Genomic DNA, 25,528 nt, shown 5'->3' on the forward strand with positions numbered 1-25,528 from the left:
GCACCTATTCTGTGCCAAAATTCTAGGTGCCAGTGATCAAGAAAGAGGCACTGTCTGGTGGGGAAAGACAGAGAATTTTACAAATAGACAAAGTAAGAAAACATAAAATGTTATTATGTAACATAATGTTAGAGAAAGGGGTTGACTGAGCCACTTTTTTTTTTTTAAAGATTTATTTGTTTTAGAGAGAGAGAGAGAGAGACAGCATGAGTGGGAGGGGCAGAGGGAGAGGGAGAGAGAGAATCTCAAGCAGACTCCCTTCTGAGTGCAGAGCCTGATGCAGGGCTTGATCCCAGGACCCTGAGATCATGACCTGAGCCGAAACCAAGGGTCAGAAGCTTAACTGACTGCTCCACCTAGGTGCCCCGAGTGAGCCACTTTTGATGGGATGTTTCAGGCAGGGTCCTTCTGAGTAGGGGACATTGAAAGCATGACCAGAATGGCATGAAGAGGTCAGCTGTAAGGATCTTGGGGAAGAGGGTCATTCAAGGTAAGCAGCTGAGGACGAGGCTCTACAGCAAGCGTCTGTACAGTGGGTAAAGAATAGATGAGGCTGGTGCAGAGCTGATGAAGGGGAGAGGGTTGGATCTTAAAGGGGCAAGAGTTGATTCAGGGAGACAAGTAAGGTGAGTTAAACAGTAGGGCCAGAGCAGGAGTGAATCCACTTTCTGTGGGGCCTAAAGTTTATACTATTGGGGGGTGGGCAGCCTTAAAGAAGAAGAATACAAAATTATAAACACACAGTTAGGCACAGGGTCTTGGAAGGTGCTTATATAAGAGAGAAGCCCTGAACCTTAATCTTCTTTAGCTTCACATTAAAAATGCCCCAGAAGAGAGGATGGAGAAAGTGGATGGATTTGTGATTTTGGAGGTAGGGTCAGTAGGGCTTGGGTTGATATGGGGGATGCAAGAAAGGAGATTCAAGATGATTCCTAAGGCTTTGGCTTGCACAACAGCAAATGTTAGTGGCCATCAGATGAGGGAAACTGAGCAAAAGGTGAGTTTGTGTAGAGGTATGAACCGAGAGAGTTTTATTTTGGCTCTGCTTAGGTTGGCTTGCCCATTAGGCGGCTAAGTAGTATTAGGGACTCTGCTATTTGTTTCACATACAGAGGAGGGTGCTTATGTCTTGGTGTGGGAGGAAAATGGGTAAATAGATGGTTTCATTAAAACGTGCTAAGTAAAGTGATAAACTTCAGCACAGGGTGCTATGGAAACAGCCTACAGACCCGAATCCCAGACTGAGTGCTTGAGGGAGCCTGGCTTCTGAGCTGAGTTTGGAAGGATGAGCAGCTAGTCAAGCAGGAGGGGGTTAGGGCCTGGGGTTGTTCCAGATAGAGAAGGAGGAACAGTAAAGGCTGAGCTCTGGGCCACAGGGTGTGGGTAGGAAACTAAAGCAATTCATTGTTCTATGGTATAAAGTGTGAGGGGGAAAATGGATAGACAGTGAAGCTGGAGAGGCCAAATCTCAGAAGTCAGGGGCTGAACCAAATGTGCTCTTGATATCCCTTTTAGGTCTAAGCTCCATGACACTTTGATCCTAATTCCAAATAAATTTAAAGTACCTAGAACTTCCGGGAAATTTTTTTGCAGCCATCTATCCTACATTGGATTGGTAAAAAAAATATTATTAATTTCCTCTTGTAAAGAGGCCTTGAATGCAGGTGGTTAAAATGGCCAGGGAGAAAAGACAGCCATTGTTAATCTCAGCACAGCTGGACCGCTGTTGCATGTCAGGTGACACTCTTATTTATTCATTTGTCTGTGAATACATTTATTACATTCAGCAAAAGAATGAAGAATTGTATATTTCATATGAATGGCCAGATTTATGTCCAGAAGGCATCCTTTATGCATAGCGCTCCTATCTATAATAGAGTTAAAATCCACTACACTAAAACTCCCAGAAATCCCCAATGTTCTATGTTGCCTTGAACTTTATATAAGCAGATGTTTTGACCATCTGGGTTTAAGTTAGGAAAGACATGAGTATCCATTTATTAATAACGAAGTCAAGTTCTTCTCATTTTTTAATATTCAACAATATTATTATTCAGAGGAATTAAGTGTTATAACTGTGGGTCATTTTGCATCTGCAGATGGAGTTCAATGAAAAGGAATTGCGAAGAGAAATAAGCTATGCAATCAAAAACATACATGGTATCAGGCAAGTGATTCACATTTTCCTTGTCTCAGTTCAAGCTACTAAAAGAAAATTAATGTTTATAAATGGCTAGTGCAGTAGACTTTTCATCATTGTAGCAGAATAGAATACAGAGGTGAGAGTAAGAAATAGGAGACTCTCACTTGAGTTTAATGGTAATTTCCTGTATTGTCACACTCACAAAAGAAAAGAGTTTTTTAAAAAAAATTTTATTGTTATGTTAATCACCATACATTACATCATTAGTTTTTGATGTAGTGTTCCATGATTCATTGTTTGTGCATAACACCCAGTGCTCCATGCAGAACGTGCCCTCTTTAATACCCATCACCAGGCTAACCCATCCTCCCACCCCCTCCCCTCTAGAACCCTCAGTTTGTTTTTCAGAGTCCATCGTCTCTCATGGTTCGTCTCCCGCTCTGATTTCCCCTCTTCATTCTTCCCCTCCTGCTATCTTCTTCTTCTTTTTTTTTTTCTTAACATATATTGCATTATTTGTTTCAGAGGTACAGATCTGAGATTCAACAGTCTTGCACAATTCACAGCGCTCACCATAGCACATACCCTCCCCAATGTCTATCACCCAGCCACCCCATGCCTCCCACCCCGCACCACCCCAGCAACCCTCAGTTTGTTTCCTGAGATTAAGAATTCCTCATATCAGTGAGGTCATATGATACATGTGTTTCTCTGATTGACTTACTTCGCTCAGCATAACACCCTCCAGTTCCATCCATGTCGTTGCAAATGGCAAGGTCTCATTCCTTTTGATGGCTGCATAATATTCCATTGTATATATATACCACATCTTCTTTATCCATTCATCTGTAGATGGACATCTTGGCTCTTTCCACAGTTTGGCTATTGTGGACATTGCTGCTATAAACATTGGGATGCACGTACCCCTTCGGATCCCTACATTTGTATCTTTGGGTAAATACCCAGTAGTGCAATTGCTGGATCGTATGGTAGCTCTATTTTCAACTTTTTGAGGAACCTCCATACTGTTTTCCAGAGTGGTTGTACCAGCTTGCATTCCCACCAACAGTGTAGGAGGGTTCCCCTTTCTCCGCCTCCCCACCAACATCTGTCCTTTCCTGACTTGTTAATTTTAGCCATTCTGACTGGTGTGAGGTGGTATCTCATTGAGGTTTTGATTTGGATTTCCCTGATGCTGAGCGATGTTGAGCACTTTTTCATGTGTCAGTTGGCCATTTGGATGTCTTCTTTGGAAAAATGTCTGTTCATGTCTTCTGCCCATTTCTTGATTGGATTCTTTGTTCTTTGGGTGTTGAATTTGATAAGTTCTTTATAGATTTTGGATACTAGCCCTTTATCTGATATGTCATTTGCAAATATCTCCTCCCATTCTGTCGGTTGTCTTTTGGTTTTGTTGACTGTTTCTTTTGCTGTGCAAAAGCTTTTTATCTTGATGAAGTCCCAATAGTTCATTTTAAAGAAAAGACTTTTCAATTAAAAAAAGCAGAAACACTTCCTGCACTCATAGCACTGTGCTCTGCACAGTTAGGGATTTGCCAGTGAGCAAGACCTTGTTCTCCAGAGCCTTGCGTTTTAGGGACGGAGGCCTGACATGCTCATAAGGAATCATTACTTACACAGAGACAGGACAGATAAATTTCGGCCTCAGTTGTGGGGGAAGATTGGGAGAGATTAATGAAGGTCATGACTCTTGAGTTGAACGTTGCCTGTATAGAGAACAAGAATGATTTCAACAGGCAATGGTGTGCTGTGTGTTTACACGTGCGTGTGTGTGTGTGTGTGTGTGTGTGCGAAACATGAGAGGCTGGGAATTGTTGAGGCAAGAAGATAAGAGAAAGGGCTTAAAGTGGAAAGAGTAGTGTGAGCAAAGGCATAGGGGTGGTGAAGTGCAGCAGGGATTCATGGAGCAGGGAGTCACGCATTTTGACTGGACAGGAGAGCAGCGGGACGTGAGGCTTTGAGGGGAGCTTGTCCCTTGTATGGAAGTTTGTGTGGAATTTTCCCTTGTATAAAATGGGATTATTTTAATTTACTTTCTTTAAAGCACTGTGATAAGAAAAAAATGAATTAAAAAAAAAGAAAAAATGAATTTAAAACACACGTTTCTTGAGTTTATGTACAGAATTTAATGGAGCATATATTAAATTTCCTGAATTTAAGGTATTGAACTTAGGTTGCGTACTTCATAGATGATCTCATATAAAGGAGGTGTCCCCTGTCTATTGGCCACTGTGTCTCAGCTTCTGCCACAGGTCAAGATGAGACTATTTTGGGAACAGAGCCTGAGAGGGCAAAGCTTGACAGTGAATGTATATGTGAAAGGAGTTAGGACATTTGAATTCTCTATCATTTTAACATTGAATCTGCTCTGCAAGTTGCAAATACGATAGGTAAATATGCATTCACAAAGTAAAAGGCAGGAAACATTCTATAACCAAATCCAGTATTTTTCTCTGTCAGTAGGATTTCTAAGTTCCTTATTAATTCTATTCTGTCGCCCTCAAATCTAGGATACATTTGGTATAGAAACTGTGTCTTGCTCTTGAGCTGGGTGGGACTAGTATTCAACCATGTCAATCTGATAAGTGCAGTGAAACCAAATCACATTTTTTGGGTCATGAAGTATTTTTATATATACTTACTTTACTGTAAAAGTAAAATACAGTATTTTTACTTGGCTTTTAAAACTTCTTATCAGATACATTTTTGCCAAATGCAACTGCAAGAGCTCACTAATTCAGTTTTGAAGATTTCTGATTTACATGCATACCAAAAGAAGAGATTGGTTGTTATTTATTATTCTGGAATTAATTTGCCTGTAAGATGATAAGAAGGGCACAGTGTCCTGAGAATAAGACATACTCATGGCATTATTAGGCTCTTAAATACACTTAATATGAAAAGTTTTGTTTCCAATTGATTGTTAGATATTTGAATAATAGAAGCCGTCTTTGTCCACTGCAGACCTAATGGTCCTTCTTTGTTCGGCAGGCACTGTGTGGCAATGAGGAGCAAGGGAGGAAGACAGTCCTTGTGGGGCAAACAAAGATAAATGCAGTCATGACCTTTCTACCAGGGTAGTAGTGGGACTATGCATGCTGAGACCACTGCAATGCAAAATAGGATGTTGGGGTTCAGAGAAGGAAGACCTTGTCAGGGGCAGGACTGGAGAAGGCAAGCTGGAGGAAGTGGTTGCTTTTGATCTGGGCTTTGAAGCGCAGGTGGGACTTGGACAGGCTGAAAGTGTGGGGAGGGCAAAGTGAACCTCATGGACAGAGGCAAAGACAGAAAACGTTAGTATGAGTGTGTTTGTGGAAAGGCCAATGGTTGGGTTTGGCTGAAACACAGGGTGCATGAAAGGGAGGAGGCAAATAACTGAAACGGAAGATTAGGGTCAGGCAGGGAAATTTTTAATGTTAGACCAAATAGTGTGGATTTTATTCTGCATCCAATGTGGAGAAACTTCAAGTTATAATATAGTATGATCACTACAGTTAGAAAGAGAGGTGGGCATAGGGTGCTAAAGTAAATGATTAGAAGGGACCAGAATAAAGCTGCTGCAAGGGAACTGTGGAAGAAATTTCCCAAGAGAAGCACCGCAGAATTGAGTGGTGAAGGAGGAGAAGTTAATCAAAGAAGGAGAAGTGAGAAGAGGGAGGGAGAAGGGCCTGGGGATGGGGAGGGTGAAACACCAGCATCTGGCACCTGCAGGGCTTTGGGTGTGATGATACTTGGGGTTCATGGTCCCTCTTATGGTAGCTTTTTTCCACTGGCCTTTTATTTAGATGTAATCATTTTTTCACTTTTTATCACATAAACACACACAGACACACAGACACACAGACACACAGACACACACACACACACCTGCTTTCCTGAGCTCCTGCCCAGCATGAGAAAAGCATTGTTATGACACCAATTTGAATTAATTCTAGCCAAGTGAAAAGATACCTGCTATTTTGGTTATCATTTGTTATTTTTGTAAACTCACAATTTAGGCATCCTGGGTCCCAGGCTAGTCCCACTTACTTGTCTTCCTTTTCCTCTAGCACCCCAGGACCTTCCTTTTCCACTAGCACCTAGGAACCACTGAGCTCGCTAGAATACAGCTCTCCAGGAATGAATAGATTGCATAGTCAGGAACACTACTATTTCACTGTTGACAAAATGATGATTATTTTCTGCTCTATGAAGGACAAGAGGGGCTTGCTATTGGAATAGTTTAGACAGAGAAATGGAAATTTAGGACACCATTTTTATTGTAACATTGCTGTTTACTGCTGTGACGTGAGAAAAGATGAATTACAGTTAAACATTAGTTACAGGTCATATTATTCCAGTCCATGAAAACATTTTGGGAACTGTTTTTAGATAATGCTAATAATCATCTATAGAATGAAATTCATTATGAAATAGTAGTAGTGAAGATATCATAATTTGTACATTTGTAATAAAAAACGATACTGTTGATAGAATAAATCACTATGTAACTTTTAAACTTGGGTATTACATGTTTGTTTTAGGTGGCATGTCAATTAAAACCTTTTTCAAAAAAGTATTGGATAATACTTAATTTAAAAAAATCTTATGTCCTGCTTTCTTTCTTATATTCAGGACAGGGTTGTTTACTCCAGACATGGCATTTGAAGCGATAGTCAAAAAGCAAATAGTAAAGCTGAAAGGACCTTCCTTGAAGAGTGTAGATCTGGTCATACAAGAATTAATCAACACTGTCAAGAAGTGTACCAAAAAAGTAAGTTTGAATTATTTAACTTTCCAATAATTAACTTTTTGGTTTACCCATCTTTCCTACCCTGCCACATGCCTCTCTTTACCTGACCCCTCACTTTGTTGTAAAAGGTAGTATGTTTGCCCCAGGGGAAGGATTGTGAAAAGTATTGAGTGGGAGTTGCTTTCGTGGTAGATGGGCAGGGATATTGTCTTCTATCACTAAGTGCCAAATAGGGTTGCTTAAACCAGAAAGAGTATATTTTAATCAGCTGTTTTTTTCCTTATTGTCTTAAGCAGGTAAATATCACTTTAGAACAATTAGGTGAATGCCCTCAACTAATTTTTCTTATGGTGTATGGATGGGGATAATTGTCAGGGGGAGGGAATCATTGACATTGTGTATATCAGTAACAAAAATTACTCTAAATTTTAAATGAGTTCCATTTAAACCCAGCTTCAAATGTGGTCCCATTTTGGGAAACAGCAGTTAGTGTAGTAATAAGGACCCCAGGCTCTGAGGTCCAATTACCTAGATTCAAATCCTGGCTCTGCTACTTACTTTCTGTGTGACCTTGAGTATCATACTTAATCCCTTATAGTCTTTTAAATTTCTTTGTGAAAAGAAGATGATAATAATAACAATACTACCTCCGTGAGAATTAAGCATGATGATGCCTCAAACCCATGGGGCACTTAACACATTGATTAACCATAGCAAGTGCTCAGGAACTGGTTGCTAGTCTATAAATGGCCATTTTAGTAGCACCCAGTACTCTCTACTTAGTGGTATTTGTTGAATCTATGATGTAGAGTAGTGGGGGAGAGATTTCCCCTGTGGGGGACTCCTCACTGAGGAACATAGAGGAATTGTGCTGGATTCCATCCATTCTATGGGGGCATGAAAGGGATACCCTGTGTTAGAAACTGTAAGAAGGGAGTTAGTGATGATGTTTAGGGTAGGGCAGGCCTAACCCCATGGCATTCAACACTGGTACTTATTTCTTGAAAGTATAGATTGTTCTGGTTTTGTAGGTTTTGTTACCCTTCCCTTTCTGTGTGGTTAGTATGAGTAACCTCCCTGAAGAACCAGTGGGAAGAGAGACAGATAATGTAGATGAATATGAATTTGGTTTCCAGTTACCTGGCAGAAAAATTCAGATGAAGAAAGATGTTAAGTAGTGAAAGAGGAGAGCCAGCTAAATCCCTAGATGCCAATGCTAAAAGAAAAGGAAATAAGGGGGAATAGCTTGGGGCTCAGAAGTGGCCCTGGAGCTTCAGACATTTTCTCTAGACCTCTTATTATTCTTCTACCTTATTCCTTAATGTGCTAGTTTCTTTCCTCCCAAATGAGAAAAGCCGTAAGAGTTAAGGGACTGAGGAAAGGGAAGAGGATGCACGTGGAGAAGAAAAAAACCACAATCTCTACACCAGCTCTCCATTTGAAAACTCGAAGCCCATCGATAATACTTCACATTCCTATTTGTCCTTGCCTGTACCTCAGTGTGCGGTCACTTTTTCCACCTGTATAGTTAAAGTTCTCCTCATTGGCCACCTTGGAAGTGATGCTGAATTAGCTGATGCTGCCTTCTCTGTTAACCGCATGGTCACCACCCTCAGCACATAGATGTTTCCAGCCAAAAGCTTCCCTTGAGATTGCCCATGTGCTTCTGTTCCCACCAGGAACGCTATCTTTTTCCCAAGAGCCCATTGTGTTGTCCTTGTCCTCAAGCCTATTTAGCCAGTTGTATTTCTTATTTTAATCATGTCATTGAAATGAAGAGCAAATGAACTGATCAAACACAGAAAAGACTTGGAGTTTTGTTTCCATAAACACAGCTTTGGAAAGACTTGATAAACATTAGCTATAAAAGCTTTTCTGTTGAGGGGAGGTGTAGGCAGGACAATGCTGAAAGAAGGTGGGGAGAGTTATAAAAATCTAGATGGGCTCTGCATTCAGATTATTTCACAAGTGTCTTCAGGTTCTCCCTCCGCTTTAAAGAAAGCCAAAGTGGAAATCATAGATGAAGGATGTAGTTTATGTAAGACAGAAGACGCATAACTCCAATCAACAGATCCATATGCAGAGAACAGGCCTTGGCCTTACATCAGAAGATTGGCACATGTGTGTACATTTATGTTTTAAGTTATATAGAGTGTTTATGGTATGTATGAATCTTTTTTTTTTTTTTTTTTTTATCATTTCCCATTATATTCAACTTGCAGGAAAACCAACAGTCAGTCCTGATGGCATGGGAAGAGACAGCTTGTTCCTGGACACTTTTTTGGCTTCTATTCTTTTGCTGTCCACCCTTTGAACCTCCCTTTCCATTATACTCTCTGGATCAGTGTAGTTGTATATTTGTACTGTCTTCTGAAAACACTGTATATTTTGTCTTAAATAAAACCTTGCTTTCTCCCTGAGATTACTGCTTATGCTGCATCTCTCTTCACTGAAGAATACTTACTGGCTCAAACCTGAAGAATCTAAGGGCCTGCATCAGGCTTGACATCTGCCCACTTCTCCTTCTGTGGCTTCCAAACATTATGCCTTCAACATCCTGTAAAATTATTCAGTAAAGGCCCCAATGGTACCAGCTCTGCTTTTCCCTTCTATTCACTGTCACCATCACATCCTAGTCACTCCCTTGCATTTGTCAGGATATTTAGAACCTCACTTACATTTTTCCTCTTCATCCTAAATTCACCTTCAACTTGGATGATTTCAATAGAGATCCATGTAGAGATCGTGTCCAACATCCAGTAGCTACTGTTCTTTGAGATCTTTGACTCCAGTGTCTCTCCATTCATTCCACACTGGTATGATACTTCCATGACCTCTTGTGGTCCTTATCATCATTGACAAATGTTCTACCAGGAGGTCCTTCAGAAATTTCAAACTGTATATCTAAGGTTTTCAGAATTCTGATCACCCCTCCTAACTTCTTTAGGTTTTAAGTTAGAAAATCAGGAGAAAAGCTTAGAGGAGGATTGAAATTTAGTATCCAGTTTGCTGCTGATAAATCTAGATTGGAAAATGTGTCTGGGACTTGCTGCTCAAGTGGGAGCCTCCTGTTACTTCCTCTTCCAACAGTAAACCTTAAAGCCCACACTGGTGGAGAGTTAGATGCGCACCCATAAGAAATACAGAGTATTTTGGCTTGCCTTACATCTGATGGAATGTAAACCAGTAAAAGTCAGAGAGCCACATGTGAGCAGTAACTTAATGTGCCCACCCTACCCACCAGAGAGCTGAGGACTGATGCATGTCAGGTTCTCACCATCTTACCAGTCAACATATCTTCCCCGTCCCCCTTTTTTCTGTGAGCTGGAAAAAATAATAGAATTTTCTTCCATAGGACTTCCCCAAGAGGGCAGAAATGTTGATGAAAGTTCCTACTTTATCAGTGAGGTGTGAAGGGTGCTGTGGAGGAGAAAGTGAGGGAACAGTCCTTCCCTATGCCTAATATTCTGTCACAAGCTCTTACCCTTCCAGTTCTCTCTCTTTTGCTCTCCCTATAACTACTCTCTGCTTATCAATTTCATTCTTATTTTAAGTAATGATTTCACAGAGAAAATAGGGGCCATAAATGGGAACAATAATTTCCTAATCTTACTGATATCCCCAACCCTGCTCCTCCTTCCCTCTGTCCCTGTTGAGGTGGTTTCCCTGACTGGGCCTGGGCTCCTATCTGTACTCTCACCTTCTTAAGGAACTTATTCTTTAGATTCTTCTATTTCTTAAATCGTCACTTTCTCCATCACATTAAAAAAAAATCTCTCCTAACTTAAAAGCAGTAACAACAATAACAAAAACCTATCTACTACCTTATTCTTCTCCTTTTCTTCATGTGAAACCTTTTTGGGAGAAAAGTAGTTTACACTTGCTGTCTTTATTTTCTTATCTCCAGTTAACTCGTAACTCTCTGAAATGTGGCTTCCATGCCACTACTCTATTGAGTAATTACGGTACAGGTCGACCAGAGACCTGATTGCCCAATGTAATGCGTACTCATTCCTGATGCTGTAGACCACTCTCTTTTTGAAGCTGACACCCCCTCTCGTGGCTTCTCTTCCATCTTTCTCATGATCCTTCCTCTGTCTCCTTTAAGAGTTTATCCACCTTTCCTGCCTCTGAACACCAGAGTCGCACAGAGCTTGCTCCTGGTTTCTTCTCTTCTTACTGTCCTTTCTCCCTGCCAGATCATATCTGCCATAGCTCAGCTACCACTTAAAATGTTGTTGGTTCCCAAATCCATAGCTCCAGCTCAAGCCTCTCTACTAAAATGGTCTACTCCACAGTCTACTGCCATTACTCTCTCCTAACTTATGGCCCTGAACAGTTTTTGTTTTTGTTTTTTCTTAACTAAACTACTCCAGCGGCCTCCTAACTGATCTTTCTACCTCCAGTCTAGCCACCATCAAATTCATTCTCCCCACTGCTGTCAAAGTGGCCCTTCTAAAATACGGACATGTATTTTCCCTGTTCCCTCAAAATTATGCAATGGCTCCTCATATCTTGAGAATAAGGTACAAATCATTTACAGTTGCTTTTAGTTTCACATGTGATCCCTGAATTATACTTCTTTAGCTCCATCTATTGTCACTTTGTGCATGCTTCAGTCATTCCAAGTGATTTGCGCCATCCTCATGGAATTTTCATGCCTTTACCATTCATACACGTGATTCTCTTTGTTTCGAATGTCTCCTTTTCCTCTTGTCTTCACCTGCCATCCCCTTTCATTTTTTTATGATCCAGCTCAATCATCATCATTTACCTAAGAAATCTTCCTACAGGGCCTCTGTGAGTCCTCTCCTAATCTCTCTCCTTACCCCCTTTTCAGTGCTTTAGTTGGCATGCTATGTTTCCTTCTATCACAGCATTTATGGTCCTACATTGTGGTTTGTTTGTCATTTATTTATTTAGGTGAATGTCTCCTCTTGTTGATTATAAGCTCCTTTAAAAAAAAAAAAAGCTGTGTCTTTTATCTTTTTATTCTTGGCATCTAATGTAATGACTAACCCTACAGCAGTGGCATTCTATAAATACTTTTTAACAATTTAGATATTGTAAAGTTACCCTGATGCTAAAGAAATCTGTACTTGGTTTTAAAAGAATATTTTGGTCATTCCTTTTAAAATAATAAAATTTGAGCAGGTTTTCTTTTCTTTAATTTTCCTTATTTCTCATTTTGATGTTCTTGACTTTTGCCCTCATTATGTCTACCTCCAAGTTCTTTTACTTTAAAACTGGTCTAATTAAAATCTTTTGCAAAGCAAAATAATCTTAATTAAAGTTGATTATACCAGGACTTTATTACTTGACCCCTTTTGCACATGAGCCATCGAAAACGTGATTATGTAATTTATCGTCCAAAGTAGGACTCTTTTGAGATTGAAAGGGGAGCTATTAATACATTCACGGGAATAGTAGGAGGAAAGTAAGACTGCCCCAGGCAATCTGAAAGGCATAGTTACTCTAGCTGTATTGTGAATGTATATATACATATCCATGTATATTCTTAAAACAGTATTTTCATTTACAATATTTCTCATGTTGAGTGTCTTATGTGTAAAATATTTAATTTTTTCCCCTTAAGCCACATAAATAAACCTCAGTGAAAAACATGGGATTTATGTTTGTTCAAATAACAAAACACAAAGCTAGACTTCTAAGCTGGGGGAATGCATTCTTCTCGGATATTTTCTCACTGTTGTGTCTGGGGCACTGGGGGACAAGACAAGAACATTAGAGCTTTATGAGCTGTTTGGCTTCGCTCCAGGGACATGTCAATTTCAGAATTTTTCTGGTGGGCATTGGCTCTCAGCTGCTTTTCTTTACCCCCAGTTCTCCAGTGTACCGTTGCAGGGTCCTGAGGTTCTTTCAGGAAGCACTGAGAGGAACATCTTGTTTTTTAAACCACAGTTTAGCAACTGTGCCATTTATTGGCCTCTTGGGAAACCACATTCTTGGATTGCCATCATACCAATTAATTGATTTTTTTTTTTTACCCTGCTCAGAAAAAGGAAAAAAAAAAAAAGCTTTGGAAGGAAATAGAAAAGATTCCTTAGTTGGCTGTTAGAAATACAAGGAAAATTTTTCATTAAAAAGTGCTGTTAGAAGAAATGCTGAATTCTGTGGCATGTTAAGTGAGTAAATATCTTGCTCTGAGTACACATACTAATCAAGTGACTCTAAAGTCCTTAGCATGGCTTTTAAGGTCCTACATGATCTTACGCCTTCTCATCTCTAGGCTCCTCCCACTTTTCCCTTGGTGCATTCCAGCGACACTGGTCTCCTTGTTTCTTCAACAGGTCAAGGAGAGAAGATGGCAGGGCCTTTGTCCTTCTCATTCTCAATGTTGGAAATGCCCTGCCTCAAGGTATTTGTGTGGATTACATCCTTGCTTCTTTTCAAGTCTCTCCTCAAATTCCACCTAATCAGAGTCTTTCTATGTCTACAGTTATACATGCCTCCTTTCAAACACACATACACACACACATACACATACACACACACATCACTCTTCATCAACTTACCAAACTTCGTTTTTCTTTGTGGCACATATGACCACATGAATTACACTATGTATGTTTTTTGTTTTTCTTGTTGGACAATAAAGGGACTTAGAGAATATAAGCTCCATGGGCGTAGGGACTTGATTTGTTCAACACTGTATTCACAACCCTAAAACAGCCAGATTTTCAATGGTAATTATTGGATGAGTACTTGAAAGGATAAATGAATCATGTCTCATTGATGTGGCGGGTGATGATCGGTTTGACTGAAGTAGCCACTTGATTACCTTCCATGAAAGTCTGTAGGAGAATAACTGCAAAGCATCCTGCTCAAGTAGGGCTTTCATTTAGGTCTGGATAGATCTGCTGTGGTTTCTACTCTGTACAAAAAGACTCGCATTTCCCCTCCTCTAACAGCTAGCTGTCCAGTCTAACAAACTGCTGTGTTTTGCATATAATAGATGCCTTACATAACTCAGGTTTCAAATCAGGCTGGTTATTAAAGTTTGAACCTTTCATCGGATATTATAGGGAATTCAAGTCTGGGACTTGGCTTTTAAGGGATAGGAATTTCACCTTTTTGTTACTATTACTTGTTTTTAACCCTGACCCCCACTTTTTTTATTGAGCTATAATTGATATATAACATTATATTAGTTCCAGATGTATCACATAATGATTCAATATTTGCATATACTGTGAAATGATCACCACAACGGGCCTAGTTAGCATCCATCACCACACACAGTTACAAGAATGTTTTCTCGTGATGAGAACTTTAAAGATCAACTCTCAGCAACTTTCAAATATACAGTACAGTATTATTAACTATGGTCACCAAGCTGTACATATGTTACACCCCCAGGACTTATTTATTTTATAACTGTAAGTTTATACCTTTTGACACCCTTCGCCCATCTCACCCAGGGGCAACCACCAATCTTTTCTCAGTGTCTGAGCTCCATTGTTGTTACTGCTTCTTAGTTTCCAGAAGATTCTCTAAGTGTGATTGTGCAGATTTGTCTTTCTCTGCCTGACGTTTCTCACTTAGCCTCTGCCCTCGAGGTCCATCCATGTTGTCACCAATGATGGGATTTCCTTCTTTTTAATGGCTGAATAATATTCCAGAATTTTCACCTTTTCATCTCATAATTCACTAAAGAATTAATGATCTTTATAATTAGTTCTTAATTTGTAATTTGCGCTGGCCTCCACTTTTCCCTTTACATTCTGTTTTGATTTTTCTTTTTAAACTGCTCATTAATATATCTACCAGAGATAAACTTGGAAAGAAAGGAAACAAAATCTGCTTATTATCTACAGGTGTTGTTTTGAGACAGTATCAGCCCTACCACTGACCTCCTATTTGGGTGTGCTCTGAATTACTTAGTGAGGCTGTCTCTTCTGACTACCTTTCAGCTTTATTTCACCCAAGGTTGGAATTTTATTTTTATTCCTTAGCATTTGCCAGCTGACACTAGAGTTCCCATTTCTCTGCTTAAAAGAAATGTTATGGTGGGAACCTACCAACATACCATACATGTTCTTCCATCGTATACTTTACCATTTGTAGAACATATTCAGGGTGTAGAGATTTGGGATTTGCCTGCTTGGAGAAGGAGGGCTAACATATTCTCTCTCCCTGACCACTTACCCAAGGCCGCCTCAATGGCCCTGGCTCCCTTCCCCTTCTACCATCTTCAGTTAGGTCTTCTGAGACTTCCCATACCACTCCTAAAATACAGAACACTCGATAAAAAATTTTCCCATTTACCCTTGCACAATTTCTTGACCTTTTTATACTAGAATTGTTTCTCATCTTTGATCATCTTTGTAAATGTGAATGTTCTGTTTTTCCTTTTTTCATAATAAACGTGATTATTTCATAATAATAAATAAATGTTTTCTCATTTCCTGAATGAATCCAGCGTTATGCTGTACATAAATAAAGGATTACTAGGATTTGTGGGCAGGTTTTAATTCACAGAAATGGAATGAAATTATTGTATGCTTTAATGAGCAGTAAAATCATTATTCCTCCTCAGTTTGTAGTGAGTGGCCAACATTGGGAAGTTTATGGCTTTTGGATCAAAACAGAGCCCATACCTTTAGGTTAGCCAAACCAATCAACTCAAGTCATGTGCATAAAAAAATTTTGTTCTGGTCTTTGGTTTATTTTCTCGATTTATGTTTGGTATGGAACTATGAACAGATGGTACCTAATAACCTGAGTCTTTGCTTAAGGCAGTGAACTAGTTACTCTTGAAGGCGTGGAAATCTTGCCTCATCTTGTGTTTGTTCCAAGAGAAACGTAATAGCATGGCTCTCACGATCTGATTAATCAATGGTTAGTAACTTTTATAAGTGTATAATTTTTGTTTTATTGGCTAGAAAGGCCTTCAAGTGTTTTTTTTTCCCCTAGGGAAAAATGTGGTCCATGCTTAAAAGTAAATTTTTATATTGAGGTGCCACCAAAATAATTAAACACTACCCTAAATAACACTTAAAATATTGGCTTTTATTAAAACATTTTTTTGTATTAAAAAATATCTGATACTACTTTCACTCAGACCATAATTAAAAGTTTCTCTCGGAATTATGTATTTAAAGTTTTGCTTCCTAACATCATATATATTGCATTCTTTCTACATTGAATATTCCTTATTACTTAAGAGTATTCAGTGTAATTTTAACAATAAGCTCTTTAGAAGTAATTTGTCATTTGGTCGATGTCCAGCTCTGTTTGGAAGCTTCACTATCATGATTTCAGCATCAAATCTTCTGAGGCCTTCTCAGAGCAGGTTTGGCCATTTATTTTTTTTGTGTTTTCCCTTGATATTTATAAAATATTTCTCTCTGGTATGACAATTTATCTGTATAGTCAACCTGCCACTCAAGACTTTTTTTTTTTTTTTTTAAAGATTTTATTTATTTATTTGACACAGAGAGAGAACAAGCAGGCAGAGTGGCAGGCAGAGGGAGAGGGAGAAGCAGGCTCTCCACTGAGCAGGGAGCCCGACACAGGGCTGGATCCCAGGACTCTGGGATCACGACCTGAGCCCAAGGCAGCCACTTTAACTGACTGAGCCACCCAGGTGCCCCACAAGACTGGTTTTTAATATCAGGTAGTTTGACAAAAACTGAGCATCAAGCTGGCTTATGGCAGTTGCCCGATGAATCTTTGTTAAGTGAATGATGGTTGTGAAATGAATTTAGGAATATAAAATTAATATAACCAATAGCAAAATCTTAATTCCTTGATTCTATATAAATCAATTTCTAGAATATTTAAATAGTTAATGGAATAAATGTCTAAAGATGGTGTCTTCTAGATCAATATTATTTTGGCATACATGTTTACAATTTTGATGATTTTGACAAAATAAATATATTCTTAACAACTGCAGCCTTTCAATTTGGTATTCGGAGCAAAAGAGATTGGAAATTATAATGGTTAAAAATAGTTGAGGAAACTGATTGTGCCTTAAAAAAGAGACAAGGAAGAGAGGCAAGGAATTGAACTGAGCAATCAGAGTCAAGTATTTTTTTCTTTTTAAAGATTTTATTTATCCATTTGACAGAGAGAAGCACTGCGAGAGAGGGAACACAAGCAAGGGGAGTGAGAGAGGGAGAAGCAGGCTTCCCATGGAGCAGGGAGCCCGATGCAGGGCTCGATCCCAGGACCCTGGGATCATGACCTGAGCCAAAGGCAGACGCTTAACGACTGAGGCACCCAGGTGCCCAGAGTCAAGTATTTTTTAAAACAAAGAAAAGGGTTATGCAAACTGAGCAGGAATCCCACTGAATGAGCTAAGGAAATGAGTGGCAGGAAGCCTGATCAGAATAATTCAGAATGTGAGTGGGATGTTTGCCTTCTTCTTATATATATTGTGAGAAGAATTGGGACTGGAGTGTTGCATTTGAGAGCCAGCAATTCAAGCCAACATTTTGGTTCTAAACACTTCTATAGTCTTTCCAGACCAACCAGCTAGATAGAAGCCATACCAGCTGCATTACTGCCTTTCAGCAATGCCTAGGCCCTGTTATTAGCATCCCCTTCAGTATTTCTCTTCCTTTGCCTCCATGGGGGGGCTCTTCCGGCATCTTCTTTTTCCCTTTTGTTCCACTTAGAATTTAGACTCATTTACTTTCCAGTTGTCTCAATTATAGGTACAAAGTTATAGCTCTGGTGGGCTCCTTTCCTGGTGAAATTAAGCCCATGGGTAGTAAGCTTGGAAAGGTCAGGAGACACACACACACACAAGATCATTCCTCCTGCCAAGGCCAGTAGATGGGAGGGTTCTTGGGTGATTCTACTTCTTGGGATATTCTTGCCATTTCGGCCTTTCTCTGACTTCACGATGGCTGCATACTAGCCTGGGGTCCTTCAACTATCAAATACTTTTTTTCTGAATAAATATTTATAGTGCCACTATTTGGTGTTTTAAAAAATAACCTTCTGCTATGATCCATTTTCTAAATGCTGTTGAAGGCATGCCTGTCCTCCTCAGTAGACCACTATTGCTGTGCAGCCACTTTTCTACAGGAGTACAGGAGTACGATTCTATATTTGTGTGTCTATTGTCAAAAAGCAAAGGTGCACTGTTAGCTTGGGATGCCCTGAGTGCAGAGGAGAAACAACAGTTACTCTGGTGGCCTAGGGCAGGCTAGTGGTTACGGTCAGATATACCACCCAGGTTTGTACTAGTCAGGAAGAACAACTGGTATTGATTGGCTATCTCTTCTATATTTAAAACTTTTTACAGACCTCACAAAAAATAACTTATAATACTCTCAGAGTATAAAAGGGCTTCTGGGATGATAGAACTTTTCTTGGAGAATGCTTCCAAAACTTGAAGTGGAAGTTCCATTTGTATCCTGCAATTATTCATGAAATAAGCTCCCAAATGAGCATACATCTCAGGATTCAGCTTGGGGTCTCAGTAACAGGGTAATGGTTTGGTGACCTCATGAATAGACACTGGGCTGTGATTTTTGAGGTAACCAAGGCAGCCAGGTTTCTATGCTTTTATTATGATGTTATACAAGCACGCTATGGTCACTGTAGAAAAATTTGGAGAATATAGGGATGTCTGTAGAAAAAAATGCAAATTATGCATAATCCCATCATTCAAAGAGGTTATGCCTATTAACATTTTGTAGTATTTGTGTAGATCTTTTTCTGTATACAGACAGTAGATTTGCAGCTTCAGGAGGTTTAATATTTATTTGTGATTCGTGATTATGATGGTTCCATGAAGAATTGCAGTTTGTTGTCTAGTTAAGACACTGTGTGCATCATGTATACTATAAAGTTGGTGTGTACAGTGACCTTGTTTGACCATGGAGCAGCCATGGCTCAGGGAGGCCTAGTTCTAGTTGCTTAAAGTTAGGAGAATATTAGGTGCTACAACATTACTCAAGAATTTTGAGATTTGTTAGGTCTCAGGCTGTGTCCTTGAAAGATATCAAGGGTATATGGTGGCCTGTGACTATGTGTATGTATGTGTATGCTTGTGTGTAATCACATTATATAATTAGTAGCCTGATTTTCTTCACTTAGTGTCATATTATAAACACTTTACCATGTTATTAGATAATATTTAGGAATTGGATAGGATAAAAAATTAGGTATTGAATATTATTTGGAGTGGCTAATTATATCCCATAAGTGGGTCTACCTTAACTTATTTAATATTATTAGAGTTAGAGACTTAAGTGGTTTAAAGAGTTTTGTTTATTCATTTGTCTTATTATTGCTATTCCAAGTAATGCTGTGATGAATGTCCTTATTATTTTATCTCAGAATCCTGTGAAATAATTAGGTCAACAGATATATAAATGGATGGCTTTGAGATTTTTTGATACATATTGCCAAGTTGCTTTCCAGAAAGATTATTCTCAGTGTCACTACTTCAGCAAGTTTAAACTGTGCTAGTTTCAATATACCTTCATCTGTATTAAGGATTATAAAAATAATTATAGCAATTTGACAACATGATAGTTATTATCTTTCTTTGCATTACTTTGATCATTTGTGCAGTTTAATATTTTTCTTCTGCTTATTGATCATTAAATTTCTTTTTTTAATAAAATCATATTCTTTGCCTGTTTTTAAATTAACATATAATGTATTATTTGTTTCAGGGGTACAGGTCTGTGATTCATCCGTCTTACACATCACAGCACTCCCCACAACACATACCGTCCCCAGTATCCATCACCCAGCCACCCCATCCCTCCCACCACCCTCCACTCCAGCAACCCTCAGTTTGTTTCCTGAGATTAAGAATCTCTTATGGTTGTCTCCCTCTCTGGTTTCGTTTTGTTTCATTTTTTTCCTCTCTTCCCCTATGATCCTCTGCCTTGTTTCTCAAATTTCACATATCAGTGAGATCATATGATAATTGACTTATTTCGCTTAGCATAATGCCTTCTAGTTCCATCCACGTCATTGCAAATGGCAAGATTTCATTTTTTGATGGCTGCATAATATTCCATTGTGTATATATACCACATCTTCTTTATCCATTCATCTGTTGATTAACATCTAGGCTCTTTTTTAAAAAAAATTTTTATTGTAATGTTAATCACCATACATTACATCATTAGTTTTTGATGTAGTGTTCCATGATTCATTGTTAACATCTAGGCTCTTTCCATAGTTTGGCTATTGTGGACATTGCTGCTATAAACATTGGGGTGCACGTACCCCTTCGGATCACTACATTTGTATCTTTGGGGTAAATACCCAGTAGTGCAATTGCTGGGTCATAGGGTAGCTCTATTTTCAACTTTTTGAGGAACCTCTATACTGTTTTCCAGAGTGGTTGCACCAGCTTGCATTCCCACCAACAGTGTAGGAGGGTTCCCCTTTCTCCGCATCCTCGCCAACATCGGTCGTTTCCTGACTTGTTAATTTTAGCCATTCTGACTGGTGTGAGGTGGTATCTCATTGTGGTTTTGATTTGTATTTCCCTGATGCTGAGCGATGTTGAGCACTTTTTCCTGTGTCTGTTGGCCATTTGGATGTCTTCTTTGGAAAAATGTCTGTTCATATCTTCTGCCCATTTCTTGATTGGATTATTTGTTTCTTGGGTGTTGAGTTTGATAAGTTCTTTATAGATTTTGGATACTAGCCCTTTATCTGATATGTCATTTGCAAATATCTTCTCCCATTCTGTGGATTGCCTCTTAGTTTTGTTGACTGTTTCCTTTGCTGTGCAAAAGCTATTTATCTTTATGAAGTCCCAATAGTTCATTTTTGCCCTTGTTTCCCTTGCCTGTTTTTATATTGGTATTATTCTTATTAATTTGCAAGTGCTTTTTTTTTTTTTTTGCAAGTGCTTTAAATAAGAATTGGAATTAACCTTTGACCTGTCCTAAGCCATGAATTTGCACCCTTCTCTCCATTCTATTGCTGCCATCCCAGGCCAACTCTCCATCATTTCCCATCTGAATTGCTTCAGGAGCCAAAATTCATAGCAGGTCTGCAAGGATCCCCATGATATGACCCCTGTTTATCTTTCTAGCTTTGCCATCAGATCATCTTCCTCACTCTCTGCTCTGATCTTCCTTTACTTCTTTTACCATTCATTGTCCCTGTCCTGCATTGCCTTCACACACGTTCTTATGCTTAGAGAGCTTCATTTTCCCCACAACTGTTCCTACACAACTTTACCTGACTAAGTCCTTCTAGGTTAGGCCTCCTTAAACATCCTCATAGCATCCCATTCTTCTTCCTTACATTGAAAACAACTATGATTAATTCATTCCCTTTTGTAAATTAAATTTTTGACAATTACCTGCATAATTTAGATGGGATGAATGATTGAAATGAGTTATTTGTGTACACACAAACACATCTGTTAGGAAGGAATTAAAAAATATCTCTGTGGTTCATGGAATGAATCATTCTCAAAGAGTAGTGGACAAGATAATGGGCTCTGGAGTCTGAGGACTTGGGTTGGAATCCTGGACCCACCAATTCTGAGCTGTTTACTCTTAGGCAAGTCACTTAACTTCTCTGTGTTTCACTTTTTTCCTTTATAAAATGGGGTTAATAATAGAATCTATCTTTTATGATTGTTGTGAATTTTGAATGAGATAATTCATGAGGTATTTAGCACACAGCCTAGCACATGGTAAGTACTCTATAAATGTGAGTTATTATTCTCCTTTTCATGCTCATTTCCATCTTCTTTATCTTTGAACTTTATTAAGTGCCAACTCTGCAGAGCATAGTAGTAGATGGTATTTGGGTTTCTGGGTTTTGTTGTTGTTGTTGTTGTTGTTGTTTTTTCAGGGAATTTCTCTGCTGGTTTTAAAGTGTTTCCTATCAGATAATGTAGTTATTTTGATTAGAGTTTGTGGCGCCCCTTCTGTCACTCTGCCATTCTTCTTTAGGATATTTTACTTTTGCTTTCAGATTTGCTATATGTACCTTCTATAAGACAAAATAATTTCTCTCTGCTTCTTTTTTTGAAGCATAACTTTTTGAGTATTAACACTCAGGTCTGCTTCTCTTAACAGCTGGCAAACTTCCCCAGACTCTGTGAGGAAACAGAAAGGATTGTTGCCAACCACATTCGCGAACGAGAAGGGAAGACAAAGGACCAGGTGAGGGGAGGCTTCCTTGGCGGGCAGGGTCCTTGTGGGGAGCGGAAGGTCTCTCTCTGGGGCTGCCTGGTGGTCTCCAACAGTTGGCCTGTCTCTGAATGGAAAAAAGTAGCTGCAAACACAACCACACAGGTTTATTTGTACTTATTGATGAATTTTATCCATGTGTTGCTATGCTAACATCTTGTGTATGTTAAAAAGATAAACAAGTATAAAAACTTCAGAAGGATGACGTTTTGAAAGCAGTAATAGGAGTTCCATTACTTTTTTTTTCCCCTCAGTGCTCCATGGATCATCATGTGTACCCCAGCATGTATGCACCCCACTTTGAAAACCAAGAATCCAGAAACATACCACATTTTTTTCTTTAGGCAGGGGTTCTTAACCTTTAATGGGCCCACAGATGGGTATGAGGATATTCATAAATTCCAAAAATGTTATGCACAGTGTTTGGTGTTTGCAGTTTCTTTTCTGAGGTGCTTATCCTTAAGAACAGCTCTTTCAAACATTTCTATTTAGTAAATGCCTATGGCTTGTAAGGCGTGACCTTAAAATTATCTTCTAATCCTATTCAGCTCTGTGAATTCAAAAGATTATTTTATGTGACGATACTTAATTAAAAAAAAAAAAAGCTAAGGACTATGTGAAAATAATAAAAGCTTCTTAAATTTAGGTGGATTTTGTTCTTAGTTATTTAGAAAACATTATAATGGGAAGCACGGAGGTTTTCAAGTGCTCTTGGATTCCAGGACACAGCTGTGACAGCATGGAGAGGACACTGGACCCAGGCCATGTGTTCTCCACAAAATAACAGCATGTTCTTGTGAAAATCACTTCTCAGGACTGTTGTTTCCTCATGTACAACATTGGGATGTGGGTCCATATGATCTCAGAAGTCTCTATAAGTTGGAATTCCAAGATTTTTGTGCTTCTTAGGTGAGTTATAAAGGTGGAGAGGGACAGCCAGGGGAAAAAAGGAGGAAGGCAAAATAGAAGAGTGAGACAAACTGCAAGGAGAGAGACGCAGGCAACCTGCCACAGAGGGTGTGTGCAGGGGTCGGGAGGGGAGGGGTGGCAGGAGGAAGTGAAGAGACAGGATGGAGGCCCAGTAGGTTGGGATATTTGACTCAGTAACAGCTTGCTCTCTGCTTGAGCTATGGGATTCATTGCTACTACTTTTTATCATTGTGCTTTCAAAGTTAATTAACCATTATTTATAGTTTTCACTTGTTTTCCAGCTTCCACACCCTTGGATAGCTACAATAGCCAAAAGAGGAAAAAACAGGCTTTGTGACTTAGTGGAGATAAACAAATCAATGTTAACTCATGAACCAATGAAATGAAGCCCAGGCCCAGATATAAAATCCCGCCGCCAGAAGTTCCCCCGCACATCTAACGTCATGGCTGCTGTTGGACCAAGAAAACTTAAGTTCTAGTATCAGCCATACTCCTGACTTTAAGTCAATAAGATAACCGTTTTAATTTGGTATCTTTATAAAATTCAAGGGATAATATATCCTACTTAACTCTTAGGGATCCTATGTAAAAACAATGTTGAGGAAAAAGTAGTACAGTTATTATCTTAATTATAAGCAATTGTTAACTTCTTCATGTTTCATGTTTTAGAGTTTTTGCTTTCCTAAAATGATATTCTCAAATTTAACATTGTTAAGATTGTGGGCTTCCAGTTTAGACTGCCTGAGTTTGAATGCAAGCCCTCCCATTACTTTCTGTGTAAATAACAAGGTACTTGACATCTTATACTTGAGTTTCCTCATCTTAAAGTGGGGTAATAATGTTAGTTAACTCAGAGACATTTTGTGAGGATGAAATGAAGTAATCCAAATACAGCTCTTAGTTCTTCATTAATTTTAAGTGGTTTTCATTGTTTTTCCTGAAGAGCTATGACACATAGTATCTGTGAGAAAGAATTGCCTTTTCTGATTTCAAGAGAAATTGTCTTCCATCTGCAACTCTGATGTAATGATGACAGTTAATCAATTAACCACTTGAAGCTGGTGCTTGACACCTGTAATATGGACCTGTGTAGCATAGTAAAATCATGCATGTTCTTGGTATTTGAATATATCAGTTTGTATAGATCTCACATACGAGTTCTGAACTCTGTGCTGCTTTGGGTCATATGATGCTTCTGAAGTAGCTGGTCAGAGAGTGACCCATTTCCTCCAGCCTCTGTACCAGAAATGCTTTGAGGTGTTCTTGCAGTTATTTTCAGTTTTAAAAGATTTTTAAGAAATTATTACCAGCCTCTGCTGGAAGCTTTGTGTGGGGGTGAAAGTCTTCAAAATTAAAAAATATGGGAAACCATAAATCTGTGAACTTCTTTCTTAAACAGTTTTTTCAAACATCTATGTATGCCTGCTCTTAATCCAGGTGCTTCCATACGTGTCATTGTATGTGAAAGTGGCTGACTTTGTGGGCGATTACTGCTAGCAGGGGTAGCTTTACTTTTCTTTAAATATTCAGTAACTGTGGGTAAAAAGGCAGTGAGAAACTCTGAGAAAGTGAAAAAATGAGAAAAAAATGTACTATTTTCCTTTTCATCCTCCACATGCGACCTGGCTCTTTTCCTAGGATGAACACAGACTCCCAGTTTCCAGGAATATGAATGAGAGCAGCCATAGTTTTTATTTTTTTCTACTTTTTTCCTATAGTGCAGTCCAAGTTAATGTGCATGAACGGCCAAGATATTCATGACAACCTTAGGCAGTGTTGAGAATTATGTAGATATTTTGCTCTTTATGGTGGCAACAATTTATTTGTGCTTAAACATTATGGTTTATTGATACAAACCCTTGGTGAAACAGATTTGGGAGTATGACATTTAACAGAATCTGGCTTCATTGTAGGGAGAATAGAGGCAATACCACAGATAATCTAATAATGACAATTCCTCCTAACTCTTTAGTTTTGTTCATTAAGAGAAGAAATGAAACTGTATCTGATGACATGAAACTTTTTTATACAAGTACGATGTTACTGACCTAATAGTGCCTGTACCTTGGCTTTATGATTGGTAGTGGGGATGGATTTGGGGTGATCCATTTATTCTTTTTGGCAGGTCCCCTTGGGACTCACAGCAAGATTTGGCCAGATGACCAGCCGAGATTAGCCATGAAAGCAAAACCTTAGAGCTCATAGCATTGGGTAGTGAGAGACAATAATAAGTGGCCATGTACTAATTATAATATGGTAATAAATTGCTCCCTTTAAAGTAAAGTATTTTTCAAGGCTGTAGAAGTTATAAATTTATAGCCACAAATACTTACTGAGCACCTACTATGTGTATCATGCTACATTCTGGGCATAAAGTGGCAAACAAGACAAGTGTAATTCAAGCTTACTTGTACTCTTGCAGGGAAGCAAAACATCAAACAAAATATATACAGATAATTAGTTACATTTGTGGTATACACAACAAATAAAAAGCATAAGGTGCAATGTACATGTAAAATATAATATGATATATAGTCTATA

General features: G+C 38.9%; 1 protein-coding gene across 7 annotated transcripts in view; it reads left to right on the forward strand.

Moving 5' to 3' along the window:
* Positions 1 to 25,528, forward strand: part of DNM3 (dynamin 3) — a 539,814-nt gene that overhangs the window by 195,587 nt on the left and 318,699 nt on the right. For all 7 annotated transcript variants that reach the window (XM_078077964.1, XM_078077966.1, XM_078077967.1 and 4 more), the window contains exons 9-11: positions 2,100 to 2,167; positions 6,779 to 6,917; positions 21,944 to 22,030. In XM_078077964.1, coding sequence (XP_077934090.1) covers positions 2,100 to 2,167; positions 6,779 to 6,917; positions 21,944 to 22,030 — 294 coding nt within the window. The remainder of the gene's footprint in view (positions 1 to 2,099; positions 2,168 to 6,778; positions 6,918 to 21,943; positions 22,031 to 25,528) is intronic.

The sequence above is a fragment of the Halichoerus grypus genome, chromosome 7, assembly GCF_964656455.1.
Source record: "Halichoerus grypus chromosome 7, mHalGry1.hap1.1, whole genome shotgun sequence".
Lineage (NCBI taxonomy): Eukaryota > Metazoa > Chordata > Mammalia > Carnivora > Phocidae > Halichoerus > Halichoerus grypus.